Source organism: Typha latifolia, chromosome 10 (assembly GCF_019914945.1).
Source record: "Typha latifolia isolate L0001 chromosome 10, TyphaL0001v2, whole genome shotgun sequence".
NCBI classification, from domain to species: Eukaryota; Viridiplantae; Streptophyta; class Magnoliopsida; order Poales; family Typhaceae; genus Typha; species Typha latifolia.
This window is the reverse complement of record NC_133095.1, coordinates 5,889,739-5,904,231: the sequence shown is the minus strand read 5'-3', so window position 1 is coordinate 5,904,231 and position 14,493 is coordinate 5,889,739. Positions and strand designations below refer to the sequence as shown.

The 14,493-nt window shown below is 36.9% G+C and overlaps 1 protein-coding gene across 1 annotated transcript in view; it reads right to left on the bottom strand.

Moving 5' to 3' along the window:
• Nucleotides 1-14,493, bottom strand: part of LOC140796205 (insulin-degrading enzyme-like 1, peroxisomal) — a 60,358-nt gene that overhangs the window by 29,632 nt on the left and 16,233 nt on the right. The window contains exons 8-12 of the mRNA XM_073149126.1: nucleotides 10,877-10,999; nucleotides 10,678-10,790; nucleotides 10,365-10,527; nucleotides 1,303-1,395; nucleotides 1,116-1,201 (exon numbers count right to left, since the gene is read on the bottom strand). Coding sequence (XP_073005227.1) covers nucleotides 1,116-1,201; nucleotides 1,303-1,395; nucleotides 10,365-10,527; nucleotides 10,678-10,790; nucleotides 10,877-10,999 — 578 coding nt within the window. The remainder of the gene's footprint in view (nucleotides 1-1,115; nucleotides 1,202-1,302; nucleotides 1,396-10,364; nucleotides 10,528-10,677; nucleotides 10,791-10,876; nucleotides 11,000-14,493) is intronic.

Genomic DNA, 14,493 nt, shown 5'->3' with positions numbered 1-14,493 from the left:
ATGATCAGTGTTCAAGTCCAACATTTGATATTATTAGTGGGTGTATTTGGCAAAAAAATGCCTAGAACAGCCCAAATACCTACCCTCCACTCCAAATTTGGTAAAAAGGAACCAATTACCATGGTATATTGTAAGAGGTTTTTATGGAAGCTGGCCATAAGCAAGTCAAATAGAGCTTGGGTGAAGCTTGAATTCCGTAAATTTCAAGCCAAGTCAAGCCAAGCTCAGGTCGCTCGAGCTTGGCTTGTCTACTCAAATACTGCCAGTGGCTTGTCAAAACTACATGTGTCAGCAGGCCAATTTCTAATGTTTATCAGTTTGTGATCAATGATAAAAAGTAAAGGCAAAGAGAGAGGGAGTAGGCCAAGGAAAGTGGAGGAAGTGATGGAGTGACAGTTAAGTGAGGGGAAGAGATGGGAGGGAGAGAGAAAGAAAGAAGAATACAGGACTACAACTAGATGATAGGATCAAATTGTGTTTGGTAGGCCAAAATACAATCCAACCCATACCAAAAGCCACTAAATTAATTTGACCACATGTTTCTTCTTCCTCATCTTCCCCTCTACTCATGATCTAGTCCTACCCAAAGCCTACAACACTAAAAAGTTTTCTCCACCTCCATTTCTTCGTCTCTCATTGACCCGCAGCCCTCCATTGCATCTTCCTTCCCACCATCAGCAAGACCACCCATACTACATGGCACATCTAGTCCTACCCAAAGCCTACAACACTAAAAAGTTTTCTCCACCTCCATTTCTTCGTCTCTCATTGACCCGCAGCCCTCCATTGCATCTTCCCTCCCACCATCAGCAAGACCACCCATACCACGTGGCACATCTCCTGTAGCCTAGCCACTGGCATGAGTAGTTCCATTGCACGTTATTCTTTGCAATTATCAACAAAAGCTCATCAGAAATCAGTTTAAAATGAACTCAGAAGATATTCGCAAACTACTATTAGAACAAATGAAAAGAGAAAGACAATTTAGAACTATACTTAGAAATTTTGAATATTCATATGGAATCTAACTTATAATCACTACACTAGAAATTTTACAAGAATATGTGTGACCTGGGCAGATTATTTTCGTAATGCAAAGACAAAGTTCCAATTACCTCATCAAAAATCCATTTTGAAACTCCAGATTTTTGTAAGAGGAAAATATACTTGAATAATAAACCAACAATATCTTCCATATGCTCTGTCATCCAAGATTTACATTAGAATAGCTAACATCACTAAAATAGAATACAATATAAATGCTGCTTAAATGATGCTTCTAGGGATAAGAAGAGAACTAACCATGGCCTGCATCAGTAAGCTCTATAACTACTGAGAAAAAGGAAAACTCAAGACTCCACTCCCCTTCCCCAGCCTGTAAACTCATAGCCCATCCTGCGAAGATCAAAATCCATCATCATAATGTGACAAAAGAAGAACAAAACTAATAAAAATGAGGTCTCCACATGAAAAAATATGACCAAATTGATATGACTTGCTACCAGAAATTTATCTTTGCATGACGCACTTGTAGCATATTAATTTATTAATTGAAACACATTATTCATGTGACATTAGAGAATATATCAAAGATTCAAAGCGATGTATCTAAAATACCCCCATTAACCGACAACATTCGAATAAGAACATCATATGAAAGAACAATCAGGTCCGATACTACAGAGAAATCTTAATTCATATGATAATCAGATAATTTTATATGAATGAGACATGCTCCTGATTTGCCACACCATGGCAAAGGTATTTAGCAAAATATCTCTATATCTACAAACTTAGGAATATGCTATAAAACTAATCAATTATTACTTTCAAATCACCTCATGGCAAACAAAAACCATGCTATTGAAATGGTTAGAAAAATAAAAAAGAGCACTCCCATGAATGCCTCTACTTTGGTCTATCTGCATTCTAGGAAATTCCTGTCCTTATCGATTGAGCCAAGGTAGAGTGCTAAACAAAGCTGTATATTACCAGACAAGAGGGGAAAAGGAAAGTAACAAATGACAACTTTTTGGCCTGATTTTATCACTAGTTACAAGTCAGCTTGCTTTAGCAAATGTAGAAAGTACTAAAGGCATGTATGATCATTTTAGCAAATGTAGAAAATACTAAAGATATTTTTGGCATGTAAGATAATTTGAAAAATATAGGGAAATTTAACAACAACATCATATGTTTTGCATTTATCATCATTCACAACCACCGTACCGGTTTTATAATTCAAGCCCCTTCATTTTGTTCTTAATACTGCAAAAACATTGTATTGTTAGTTTCAACCAACTATGGCCGTGCCAACCAGCATAGGGCGTACCCGTCAGCACTTACTATGTCGGTAGCATACCGGCACGTGGCACGAGGGGTGTTGCACGGCACCCCTCCTAGCGGCAATTTGCTCCCCGTCAAGCTTTCGTCGCCATTGACCTTGCCGTTGTCATCACCCGTCATCCCGAAGAGCTCAGCAACTTAACTCTTTATTCACCCACCCTAACCCGCCCGAGGTCTTCTTCCTCCTCAAGCTGGGACTGGGGCTAGGGCATCCTCACGTGGGATGCGACGATACCTTCATCTCCGACAGTGAACGACAGTGGGCGAGGCGAACGACGAGGTCGAAGAGTAAAGCGCTGATCCCTTCTCTTTTTCTCTCTCTTACAGCACATGTCGTGCTGTACCATGCCGACGGGTCATCAGCAAGGGCCGCGCCATGGCACCGCCATCCATGGTTTCAACAATGGCAGTGCCGAAGGCACATGCCCTGCCATGCCACTAGCACACATTTAACATATTTTTAATAAAAAAATTAGAATATTTAAAAATATTTTTGGGTCTTTGGCATAGTTCTCAGTTTCGGCCGATCCCGATCCCAGCCGAAACCAATCGGTTGATTGGTTTCGGTTGGGGTTTCGGCCGTTTCGGCCGAAACGGGTGGGAACGGGTCGGATCCGACCCGGATCCGACCCGGGGGACATCAATAATCCCCACGGGCTGCCTCTCCCTTTTCTCTCTCTCTCTCTCTCTCTTTCTCTCTTTTCCTCTCTTACTCTCTTTCTCTCTTTTCTTTCTTTCTCTCTTTCTCACCGATTTCTTACTCTCTTTCTCCCCGGCGACTGAGTAGATCTCCGTCTCTCCGGTGACCTCGACCTCCGGCGACGTTCTCCGACGACCTCGATCTCCGGCGACTTTCGGTAAGTTTTTTTTTTTCAGTTTTTTTAATTTTTTTCAGGTGCTGCCGCAGCACCTTGCTGCAGCAGGTGCAGCAGCAAGCAGCACCAGCAAGGTGCTGCAGCAGGTGCTGCCGCAGCACCTTGCTGCTGCTGCACCTGCTGCCGCAGCAGCTGCAGTTTGCAGCAGCAGCAAGCTGCAGGTGCTGCTTATGGCCTTATGCAATTATACCTTATTTTAAATTATTTTATATTTTATTTTAATTTTTGTTTATGTTTTTTAGTTGCAGTCTTGCAGAGCTAAAATATCAATGGCTCCAAAAGAGAAGTCATATGATACCGATATTGGGTGGCAACATTGTAGCATTATTGGGCAAGATAAAAGGCGCGTTAAATGCAACTGGTGTGGAAAGGAAATGAGTGGTGGTGTCAGTCGTTTGAAAGAACATTTAGCTGGAAGACAAGGAAATGTAGCAGCTTGCACTCAAGTGTCTTTGGAAGTTAGAAAACAGATGTTGGCTCATTTAATTGGCAAAAAGAAGGATAAACAATCTGCACAACAAAGAGAGTCAATGATTCGTGAAGAATTGATGTATAATCCTGTACAGATTGATAATGATAGCAGTGAGCAAAGTGAGGAGGATGAGGAGGAGAGACAAATGAGGAGGGCAATGAAAGAGAGCAGAAATATGCATAGAGAAGAGGAAGAGATGAGAAGAAGCACTGGTAGTAACTTTCAGAGATCTAGATCAGTTAATATACGAGGAGAGAGAGAATATGGAGGCAGCAGTTCTACCCATAGGACTCCTGGTGTTACAGCAGAGTCTGAAAATGTTGGACCAATGGATACATATCTTCAGAAAAAAAGGGGTCGCACACAGACTTCAATCAAGACAGCTCTCAAAGGAATTAAAAATGCAAAGAAACACATTGGTAGAGCTATCTCTAAATTTTTCTTCTACAATCATATTCCTTTCAATGTAGCTGATAGCCCTTACTATCACACTATGGTGGATGCTATACAATCAGTAGGGCCTGGTGTTCCCCCTCCTAGTTCAAATGATATTGCTACTAAATATCTTGACTCAGAGGTAGATGAACTTCATACTTATATTGAGACATTTAAACGGTATTGGGATGAATTTGGTTGTACACCGATGTGTGATGGGTGGAGTACACAAAACAAGAAATATAATTAATTTCTTAGTGTACTACTGGCATGGGACAATATTTTTGAAGTCTGTGGATGCTACTGCTCATTTTAAAAGTGCAGATTATATTTGTCAGTTGATGGATGAGGTAGTACAAGAAATTGGTGAAAAAAGAGTAGTCCAAGTGGTTACTGATAATGGGGCAAATTATAAAGCTGCTGGAAATTTACTGATGATTAAAAGACCTCATTTATATTGGACGCCATGTGCTGCACATTGTATTGATCTGATGTTATAGGATATTGCAAAAGAGCCTGAAATTGACATGGTCATATGTGAAGGTCAGAGGTTAACAAATTTTATATATAACCATGGTTGGGTTCTTAATTTACTCGGGCGAGATGGCGGTGGTAGGGAGATCATCGGACCAGGCGTCACTAGATTTGCCACTCACTTTTTAGCCTTGGAGAGCATCATGCGCTACAAGGATGATATTATACGGATGTTTACATCACAGGAGTGGTCTATGAAAATTAAAAATATGAAACCTAAAAATAAATCTTTAGGTGAAACTTTGAAAAATATGGCTCTTGCAAATACATTTTGGGATAATATTACAATTGCCACCGCAGTATTTGAGCCTCTTGTCAAAGTATTAAGACTTGTAGACAGTGATGACAAGTCTGAGATGGGTTTCTTATATGAGGCAATGGACATAGCTAAAGAATCAATAAAAAAAAATGTGGGTCAAAGTTATAAGAAGTGGTGGAAGATGATTGATTCTAGATGGAACAAACAACTACATAGAGATATACACGCTGCTGGTAAGCATGCTTTTAAGTTTTAAGTTTTAATTTACTTTTATTTATGAATATTTAAAAATTTGAATGCTTACAATTTTTAAATTTATACAGGGTATTTTCTTAATCCAAGATTTCAATTCTCTAAAAATGTCAATAATGATAGTGAAGTCTTGTTGGGAGTTAGAAAGGTAATCAGCAAGCTTGAGCCCGATATTCATAAACAAATCATGTGCGATAAAGAAGTAAGTTATGATTCAATTAAATAATTTTATTATTATTTGTTTCAAGTTTTAACTTTCAATAATCAATATAATCAATAAGCTAATAATATATTTCTGATTTCAGATGGAGAGATATAGATTGAGAGCTGGGCAATTCAAGATCGCTAAAGTTGTCCGCAGCCTATATCTCATAACACTCCAGCTGAATGGTGGTCTATTTATGGATGGGAGGAGGCACCAAATTTGACGCCAATAGCAAAGAAGATTTTAAGTCAAACTGTGTCTTTATCTCAGTGTGAAAGAAATTCGACTACTTTTTCCTTAATCCACACAAAAACACGCAATCGATTGACAATGGAAAGATTGGAGAAGTTAGTTTTTTGTCATTATAATATGAGATTGAGGGAGAGAAATTTAAGAAGGAAGGCAGAAAATGAACAACTGATTGATTTAAATCATGTTTTTGATAAAGAAGACCCCTTGACTCCATGGATCAGAGAGATAGAGGACAGGGTATTAGATGACAGAGATAACCCATGGTTAGATGAAATATTGGGAGAGACCACGACGAGGGCAGAGGCTGGTACGAGTCATAGTCCTAATGATACATATGGTGGTGAGATCATTCCATCTACATTTGTTGAGGAAAGTCAAAGAGGCATAAGGAGTGAAAACAGAGAAACTGAGAATATATATACATATCAGCGACGTCATGAGATGCATTTTGGTTCTTATGATTATGGTACATCGAGTATTTATTGTTTGGAGCCATCACAAGATCCATATACTAGTTATTATCCTCAATATCCTCAGTATTCTCAGGCACAAGATCCAAATATTGATTATTATCCTCCTCAAACGCAAGTCACACAACAAGATCCATACAATATGACTAGTATGATGGAATCACTTTTTGGAGCATCAGGTCCCAGACATCAACATTTACAAACTTATGGTGATTATGATGATGAAGACTATAGAAATTTACGAGAACCAGCTCGGTATTCAACAAAGTTTTAAATTTTGAGTAAGTTAATACATTTTTTTAAGTTTTTAGACTTCATATGTGAGTAATTTTTGTTTTCTTATTTTTTTTTCCTTTTTTTTAAATTTTTCTGTATTTTTCTGCATTTTTAAATAATATTTAGAATTTTATATAATTAAAAATAGTCCGATCCGATACGAACGGCCGATACGGCCGATACGGCCGATACGTATCGTTTTTCTGGACGGCCGATACCGATCCCGATCCCGATACTGGGAACCTTGGTCTTTGGCACATCAAGCTTTGATTTTTTATTTGAATACATATATGAAAACCTACCTTATAGTCTTTTATCTATAGATTATTTTTTTAAATGACCTATTTTATTAAAGATACAGCAATGGTCATATAGAAATTTTATTCAACATATAATATGATTGAATACATTCATTAAAACTTATATTAATGATTTAACACTCCATAATATAATTGAACACATAAAGTTGATAATGACTTCATTTGCAAATACAAGAATAATACTAAGGTTATTCGATGATGATCGATAAAAATAAAAAAGTTAAAAAAATTAGGCTCCACATCGGCACAGGTCGACATACTGTCACAAACTAAGGCTGTGTTCACTTGTAGAATAAGGGTGGAGCAAACATAAGTATTCTAATTTTTAATACCAGAAAAAAGAGAGCTAATACTAGTATAAGATATCCTAATGTTTAGTTCAATACTAGTATAAAATATAATAATTATATTTAATGTGATATAAAGTTGATATTAAAATAATAAAATAGTATTGAAAATTGATGTTTTAAACCCAATGATGAAAATACCCTAGAATATATGTTAAATAGTAAATAGTATGGCCTTTCTACTGCGGACTTCCCCATAAAGAATGAAAAGAGAAGTGAAAGATTTGGGTTTGGTAGCATCAATGAATACCTGAGTGCTAGGTTAGTGCGGGTGTTCATTGATGCTACCGAACCCAAATCTATCATTCATTCCCTTTTCATTCTTTTTCCTTTTCTCCTCCGTCTACGACTGAGATCTACGGCCAACACCAATATCCCAGCTTTGGTTTTGCTCGCATCAATCGTCGTTCCTACCCAATCGGCATTCCCCTTTTCACCCCCTCCGATGAACATCCTAATAGCCTAGATCAAATCTAGCCTCCGAATTCTTAAAAGAGGAGGGCGGCAGCACCGTAGGCAGACTTGGCGACGGCGTTAAAGCAGTCGAGGGCGGAAATGTTGCCTCACCATAGGGAGACGCGGTCGAGGTGGGACAGGAAGGCATGGCAGAGGAGGATGAGATCATCGCAGCGAGGGAGTCGACGGCAATGAGGCGATAGGATAGGGAAAGGGAGGTCAATGCGGCGGAGACATTAGGGTCAGAGAAGGAGAGATCAGACCAGAGGTTGGAGATGAGCATGTCGTTGAGATCGGGCGTAAGGTCGAGCGAGCGAAGGAGGCCGAATGCGAGCTTCTTGCAGAAGGCAAAGGAGAGGGAGTTGATGATCTCATCGCAAGTGGTCTTGGTAATAGTAGAGACATCGTGGCCAATGGCAGATTGCTAGAAGGCTAGGAGGAGCATGCTATATTGCTTGAGGGCATCGATTACCCTGCAAATGTGCGGGTACACAGGCTGCCATTAAAGATGAGAGAGAGAAGAGATAGTAATTATAGCTAATATGACTAATAATTACGTATTATCATCTCAAAGGTAAAATAGTAATCTTAGGTTATTAATAAATGAGTTTTAAAAAGTTGTATGGAATAAAATGAGTGTTGAATTAGTAAACTAGAATAAAATAAGATGTTGTTTAGTTACTACACCAAAATAAGGAAGCTTATTCTAGAATAAATCTATTCCTATTCCACAAGTGAATGAGGGAGCTAAGTCTTCGAGATGGACAAAAGACCATACAACATTCAACTTTCGAGTTGCAAGTTAAGTCAACCATTCACTTCGCAAGAGTTACACTTGTTTAGATTGCGACAAACAAAGACGAGCAAAATATACAATTTGGGGGAAAGGTTGTGATTCTTTATTAATAGGAAAGGAAGTTACAAGATATGGCAACAACAAGAAATCTAAAAGGGCAGGAGAACCATCGAGGGAAAAATAAACACCATTGAACTAGTGACACTTCGATTGCAGAGCTGGCTCAGTTAATGCTTCTCAACCATTCTTCTATACTACTAAGCATGAGCATCCCTAGTTCTGCCACCCGAGGGGATCAAAGGTCTTTTGGGGCGTTACATTTTGAAAGTAAGCCCCATTTTAGTTTTGGCCTATAGTTTTTGAGGGCATATGCGGGGAGACACATGGGCAAACCCAAAACTCGTGTTGCGATGACACTAATATTGAGATCCCAAGGTACTTTGCAACAAAAGACACTCAAAAATATACAAAAGGCACAGAGTTAGCAACCCATTTACAGACTCAAAAACAGTAAATATAATAGGATTGACATTGCGAACAAGATGATCCTAACAACACGCCCGTGCCAGACCAGCTCGACTCGGCACGGTTTCGCACCGAGATGTGTCACTGGCACACCCTATGCCAGGTGTCGTCGGCCATAATTGCAATTTAATAGACAATTACGATATAGATTAATTAAACTAAGGGTTAAATATATTTTACTCTTATGTACTCAGGACTAAAGTCACTTTACCCTTTGAATTTTATTTTGTTGTATCATTATGCCTCTATGTATTTTTGACTAAATTGCAACTAGTAGATTTTTATAATCCAAAATTAATGATGTACATGCCTTAAAATTTTAAAAATTGTTATCGGTTTGAACATATATCACTTTACCGCTAAGACTTATATTTCGTATCACCAAGCCACACTGAGCTTTCTTTTCCAATAGAAAGTTATTTAACAAAAGCAGGGTTGTTTAAGTCATTTTATGATTTTAATCATCTTTGCTAATGACATATACATTTAGTCAAAAGTGCAAGAGACATAGTGATACAAAACAAAGCTTCGGGAGGTAAAGTGATTTTGGTCCAAAATATGGGGGGTAAAATATACTCAACCCTTAAATTAACAATATATAGATGCAAAATGACTTTAATACCTTGAATGAGTTTTCAAAGGTTAAGAAAAAGTGAAAAAGGGAACCAAATTTAAGGTCAAATTTGGGGTATTTTAGATATTTCAAATTTTTATTTTCAAAAGTGATGGATATTCCCTATTTTGTTAGTTCTTTTAGATGAAAATTAACTCGAGGTAATTTTGAGGCATTAAAAGCAAAATATAGGGGCCAAATGATAAATATCCATATGGTAGATTGTGAGTGATTAATAAATGCAAAACTAGGGTCCTTTTGATAAACTTCTAGAGAACACATAACTAGAGTACATATTTTTGACCATAGTCTGTCTGAACAAAGCAAATGTCTATCTAAGGGCAAAAAATAAAAACCATTCAAGGCAATCTATGGTTACATCAATTTGATCATGTTTTGTATCTTTTTTTCATGTTTCTCTTTTGTTTGTGATTCTGTTTTGCATCTGATTTTATGTTTTCCTGTAAGCTATGTTATTTCAGTTCTTTATTGATGTCATTGACATTACTTTTTTATGTTTCAAAAATAAGGATACATGACGTGATCTATATCTCTAATTGTTAGAAAAAAAAAATGTTGTACTAGTAAATGGTACTAGTGTTTTTTCTTTTTACTCTACTATTTTCTTTCGAATGTCTTACCTGATTATCAATAAATTGTAAGAAACTAGTAAACAACTAACCAAAAACAACAAAAAAGGCCAACCCTAGCAACCTAAAACATCTTCAGCCTTGATTCTGCATCTTCCCACAGTAATGCCAACAAAAACAACAATTAGGAGAAGAGAAAAGCATAAGATGCACACAAAAAAAAAAAAAAAAATGTGTCCAGCATGATGATCTAAACCTAGAAAATAATTAAATAAGAACGTGTGCAGAAATACGAGGATAAAAATAAGCATAAGATTTAAAACATCAGAAATTGAAGTTACCTAACTTTTTCAATATGTAAAAGAGAGATCCTTCTCCTTCATGTCCAATAAGATGACCAAGGTACCTGCAAGGGCCTTCCTTATAATTGCGAATGCTAGGAGTAATTGGCCATATAATTCTCAAAGTGTGACCTTGCTTTATAGGGACTGCTTTAACAAGGATCTGCAACAATCTAACAGTTAATAAACTATGATTGTATTTATTCTCATCATAATTATAGCAGGATTACAATTAGATGGATAGTAATATGAACAGATTTATGCATAATATTGCAACTTTAAAGATTATCTGTACTAGCATTAGCTGATATACCTGGAGATGTTCACTTGAACAAGGTTGACCATGGAAGTGAAAGTGACTCCTTTCTATATTTGGAATATCTTGGAACTTCTCTTCAACTAGTTTTTGGATATTATCAAGGCTCTCTATGAATTCCATCGACAAGGAAAGAACAGATAAGTATATAAAAGAGGTTATAAACATTTGATAACTATAAAAAGTAGGCCCTAACCTTTTCCGTATACCACTAGGTGCATAAGGTTTGCAGAATAGTTATCTTCATAAAATTTAAGCAATGCAAGCCTTGTGTCCACTCCATTTTCTTTTGGTTTAACCTCCAATGTATGCCAATTTCCTAAAACAGCATAAAATAAGTATAAAAATAATATATATCTAAAGTAATTCCTTGGTTCAGTGCCACTCAAGTGATCAATGGGATCTAAAAGAGTAAAAATAACTCAAAAAAATGCTATATTCAAAACAAAAAAAGGCAAGTACATAGCTGCCAGCCTGTCAATAGGCTTATGGTGATCAACGGATTGTGGACATGTTAGCTTAAAGAAAGCTATTAAATTCTAGGAAACTTGAGTTATTATGTTGTAACTTAATTTATATGTTTAGCCTGCCAATAGGCTTACATTTTGGGAAAGTATATCAACTAGCAACTTGATAGAGAATGTATGATGTTGAACCAGAAGATGAAATATAACAATAGCAACATGAAACAAGAAGTTTCAGCTAACAGAGAAAATCATAAGACAAGGAAATAAATTCAAGAAGAGCCACAGAACATAAGAGATGCAAACCCTACATTATGTATGCAACTATGCAGATTAATCTACATTTTAGAGAGCATCACTTGATGTGACTGTTAATTCTTGACCCATGCGCCATAGTTTGCTTATTTTTGTATTGAAACAAAGTATTATATAAAGGGGGTAAAATTAAAATTGCGTACATCTTACGCTTCCAAATTTCTAGATCAGTTGAAGCCTCATACAAAGAGAAATCATGTTCTGCTCATAGTATGCAGTGAAAGTCAACTCCCACAAACAAACAATTAGACAGATAGATAAGACTAAGCACTTGGCTGGTTAAAGAATAGTCTTCATTTAATAAATCTTTGACAAATTTTAAAGAAAATAAATCTCAGCTAGATACAATTCTCTAGAAAATATTAAACAGGGTTGACAAGTGGATTTGCACTTTCAGAGTCTAATGAAGACCATCTATACAAAGTGATAATGACAAAGCAACAAATATAACAATCAAAGCTTTGCTGCCAAACTCAAAACATTGGTCTGAGTGGCCCTGATAGCATGTCATTCATTAAAATTTAATATTGTGAAAGTTCATAGCATCCAAACAGTCTTACAAAACTGAATCAACTGACCAGTGGTTGTCGTGTCAGCACAGCATGTACCATGGAGGGTACCATCGACAGCCCCTCCCCCTTACATACACACCACAAAATTGTGATTTGCAATACTAGGCTATCTCATGTCATGGAGGAGAAAGATGAATGATCCCTAGAGGATTGATAAGATCACACAATCTGAGACAAAATTGTGATCTGCTTCCTTCAAAGCAGAATTAGAGTCCAGTAGTTATTATCTTTCATCTAAAACAGAACATAAAAATCTTCCTTGACTTGAATGAAATCTGGAGTCGTGTCGTATAAGTGAATATTAGTTTCTTATCATTCAATGAGCATCTTGTATTTCATAGAAATTTGGAGTGATATAATCCTTATGTAAAGGCCAGCCTATCCAACTTTCCGGCATTAAGATACGTTTAAGCATAGTTTCTAGTTTCGGCCGAAACGGATCAAGATCGTCTATAGCCGATCCCGATCTGGGTTGAAACCAGCCAGTTGGCTGGTTTCGACCTTACAAGTGGCTGCTAGCTACAGCTGTCAGCAGGGAGAGAGAGAGAGGGAAAGAGAGAGAGAGTGAGGGAGAGAGAAAGGGGGAGAGAGAGAGAGAGAGTGAGGGAAAGAGGGACAGCTGCTGCTGACAGTAGCAGCTAGAGAGAGAGGGAGAGAGAGAGGGAAAGAGAGAGAGTGAGGGAGAGAGAAAGAGAGAGAGAGAGAGGAAAAGATAGAAAGAAAAAGAAAGTGTAGGAAAGAATGGATACTTCAGACTAATAGTTAAAGGGATAGAAAAAAAGAGAGGAAAGAAGAGAAATTTTTAGTTTTTTACTTTTTAGGCTTTATATGTGAGTAATTATTATTTCTTATTTTCTTATAATTTTTTCTAAATTTTTAGAAATTTCTCAACATTTTTAAATAATATTTAGAATTTTATTTAATTAAAATAATCCGATCCGATACAGGCGGCCGATACGTATCGTTTTTCCGAACGGCCGATCCCGATCCCAATACCAATTTTTGGAACCTTGCGTTTAAGACGTGGATGATTATCATAAGAGATTCCCAACATATCATAAGATTCGCGTTCTTGAAAATCAGCAATTCTCCAAATCCAGAAAACAGACGGGATTCTAGGATTATCCCTTGGAGCAAATACTTTTATGTATACCTCTTCTAGTTTATCTATACCATACTGTATTCTCGTAAGATGATAGACACTAGTTAAAAATCCGCCTGGTGCTACATCATAGGCACACTGAGAGCATAAATAATTGTAACCATATACATATGAAATGACAGCAATGGAGTCCCAATCCTCGGTTTTTATTTGTAGAGTCTCTATTCCTTGGTAATCAAAGCCCAAAGATCTATGAACTAATAAGTTAAGAGCTCTGTAGCAAAAAGATCATAATTTATTTCACAAAACGTTTTAAGCGTATCATAAGGTATGCTTTCCCTTTTCCTTGTAGGGTTTCTATTAATAAAAGGGTATAGATGCAGAGGCGGAGATGAAGGAGAGCATACAAGTGACAATACAATGCTTGTGGCACCACAAATTGCACGTAAGACCAGTAGGTTCAAAGGAGCCATGAGCCATCTAGAAGAAAGGACCCCATACTTCAAGAAAGCAAACATGTCAAATAACAATGAAATGCCCAGAAAGAGAGGAAACAAAAAAGCAAAGGAATTAGGGCACTGAAACTAGAGAAAAGGAAGAATAGATATAACCAACAAGAATTCTTGGTTTGTATGTGAAATGCCAAAAAGTTAAAGACTTGTTGTCAAAGAAAACACAATCCAAGCAATGGATAATATTATCAGACCACAAAAAAATCAGCTATCTTTCCAGGCTACCTAACATAAGTTTTAGCATATTATGCCTTCTGCAATGCATATTACATCAATTAGAATTCTGGGATGACCAGCATAATATGTGCTATACAGAAGCATATTTCCGAGTACATTTTAAACCACAAGATGATCAACACTATTAAGTGTTAAAAGAACTAAAGAAATCAATGTGGTGTCTTTGCAGTACCAATTGCAAATGCCTTGAGACATATATATTTCCAACTGATACTAGTTCCTATCTTTCAAGTCCAGATCAAGCATTGATCTCCATTCTTTTATATTCCATCTACATAATTATCAGGCCAGTATGCACGTCTTAACCCTACAAACATTGCACAATATATTGCATAGCTAGCTTGTCAACAAGACTTTCTACAGGGAGTGCATTAATAGTGCAAATTGTTGGCCCACCTTAGTCAAAGTGTCAAACCTTGTTACACATGGTTGTTTGACCCGCATGAACCGTGGCGTAGCAAGGTAAGTCTATATTTGTGTAGAGAAAAAATAATAAGATTGAAACAAACTAACAACTCAATTACAAATTCGATTTTGATTGGTTGATGGAATGATATAAAACAATAGCATACAACTATTTTGTAGATAGAACAGTTAAAGTCCCTTATTTG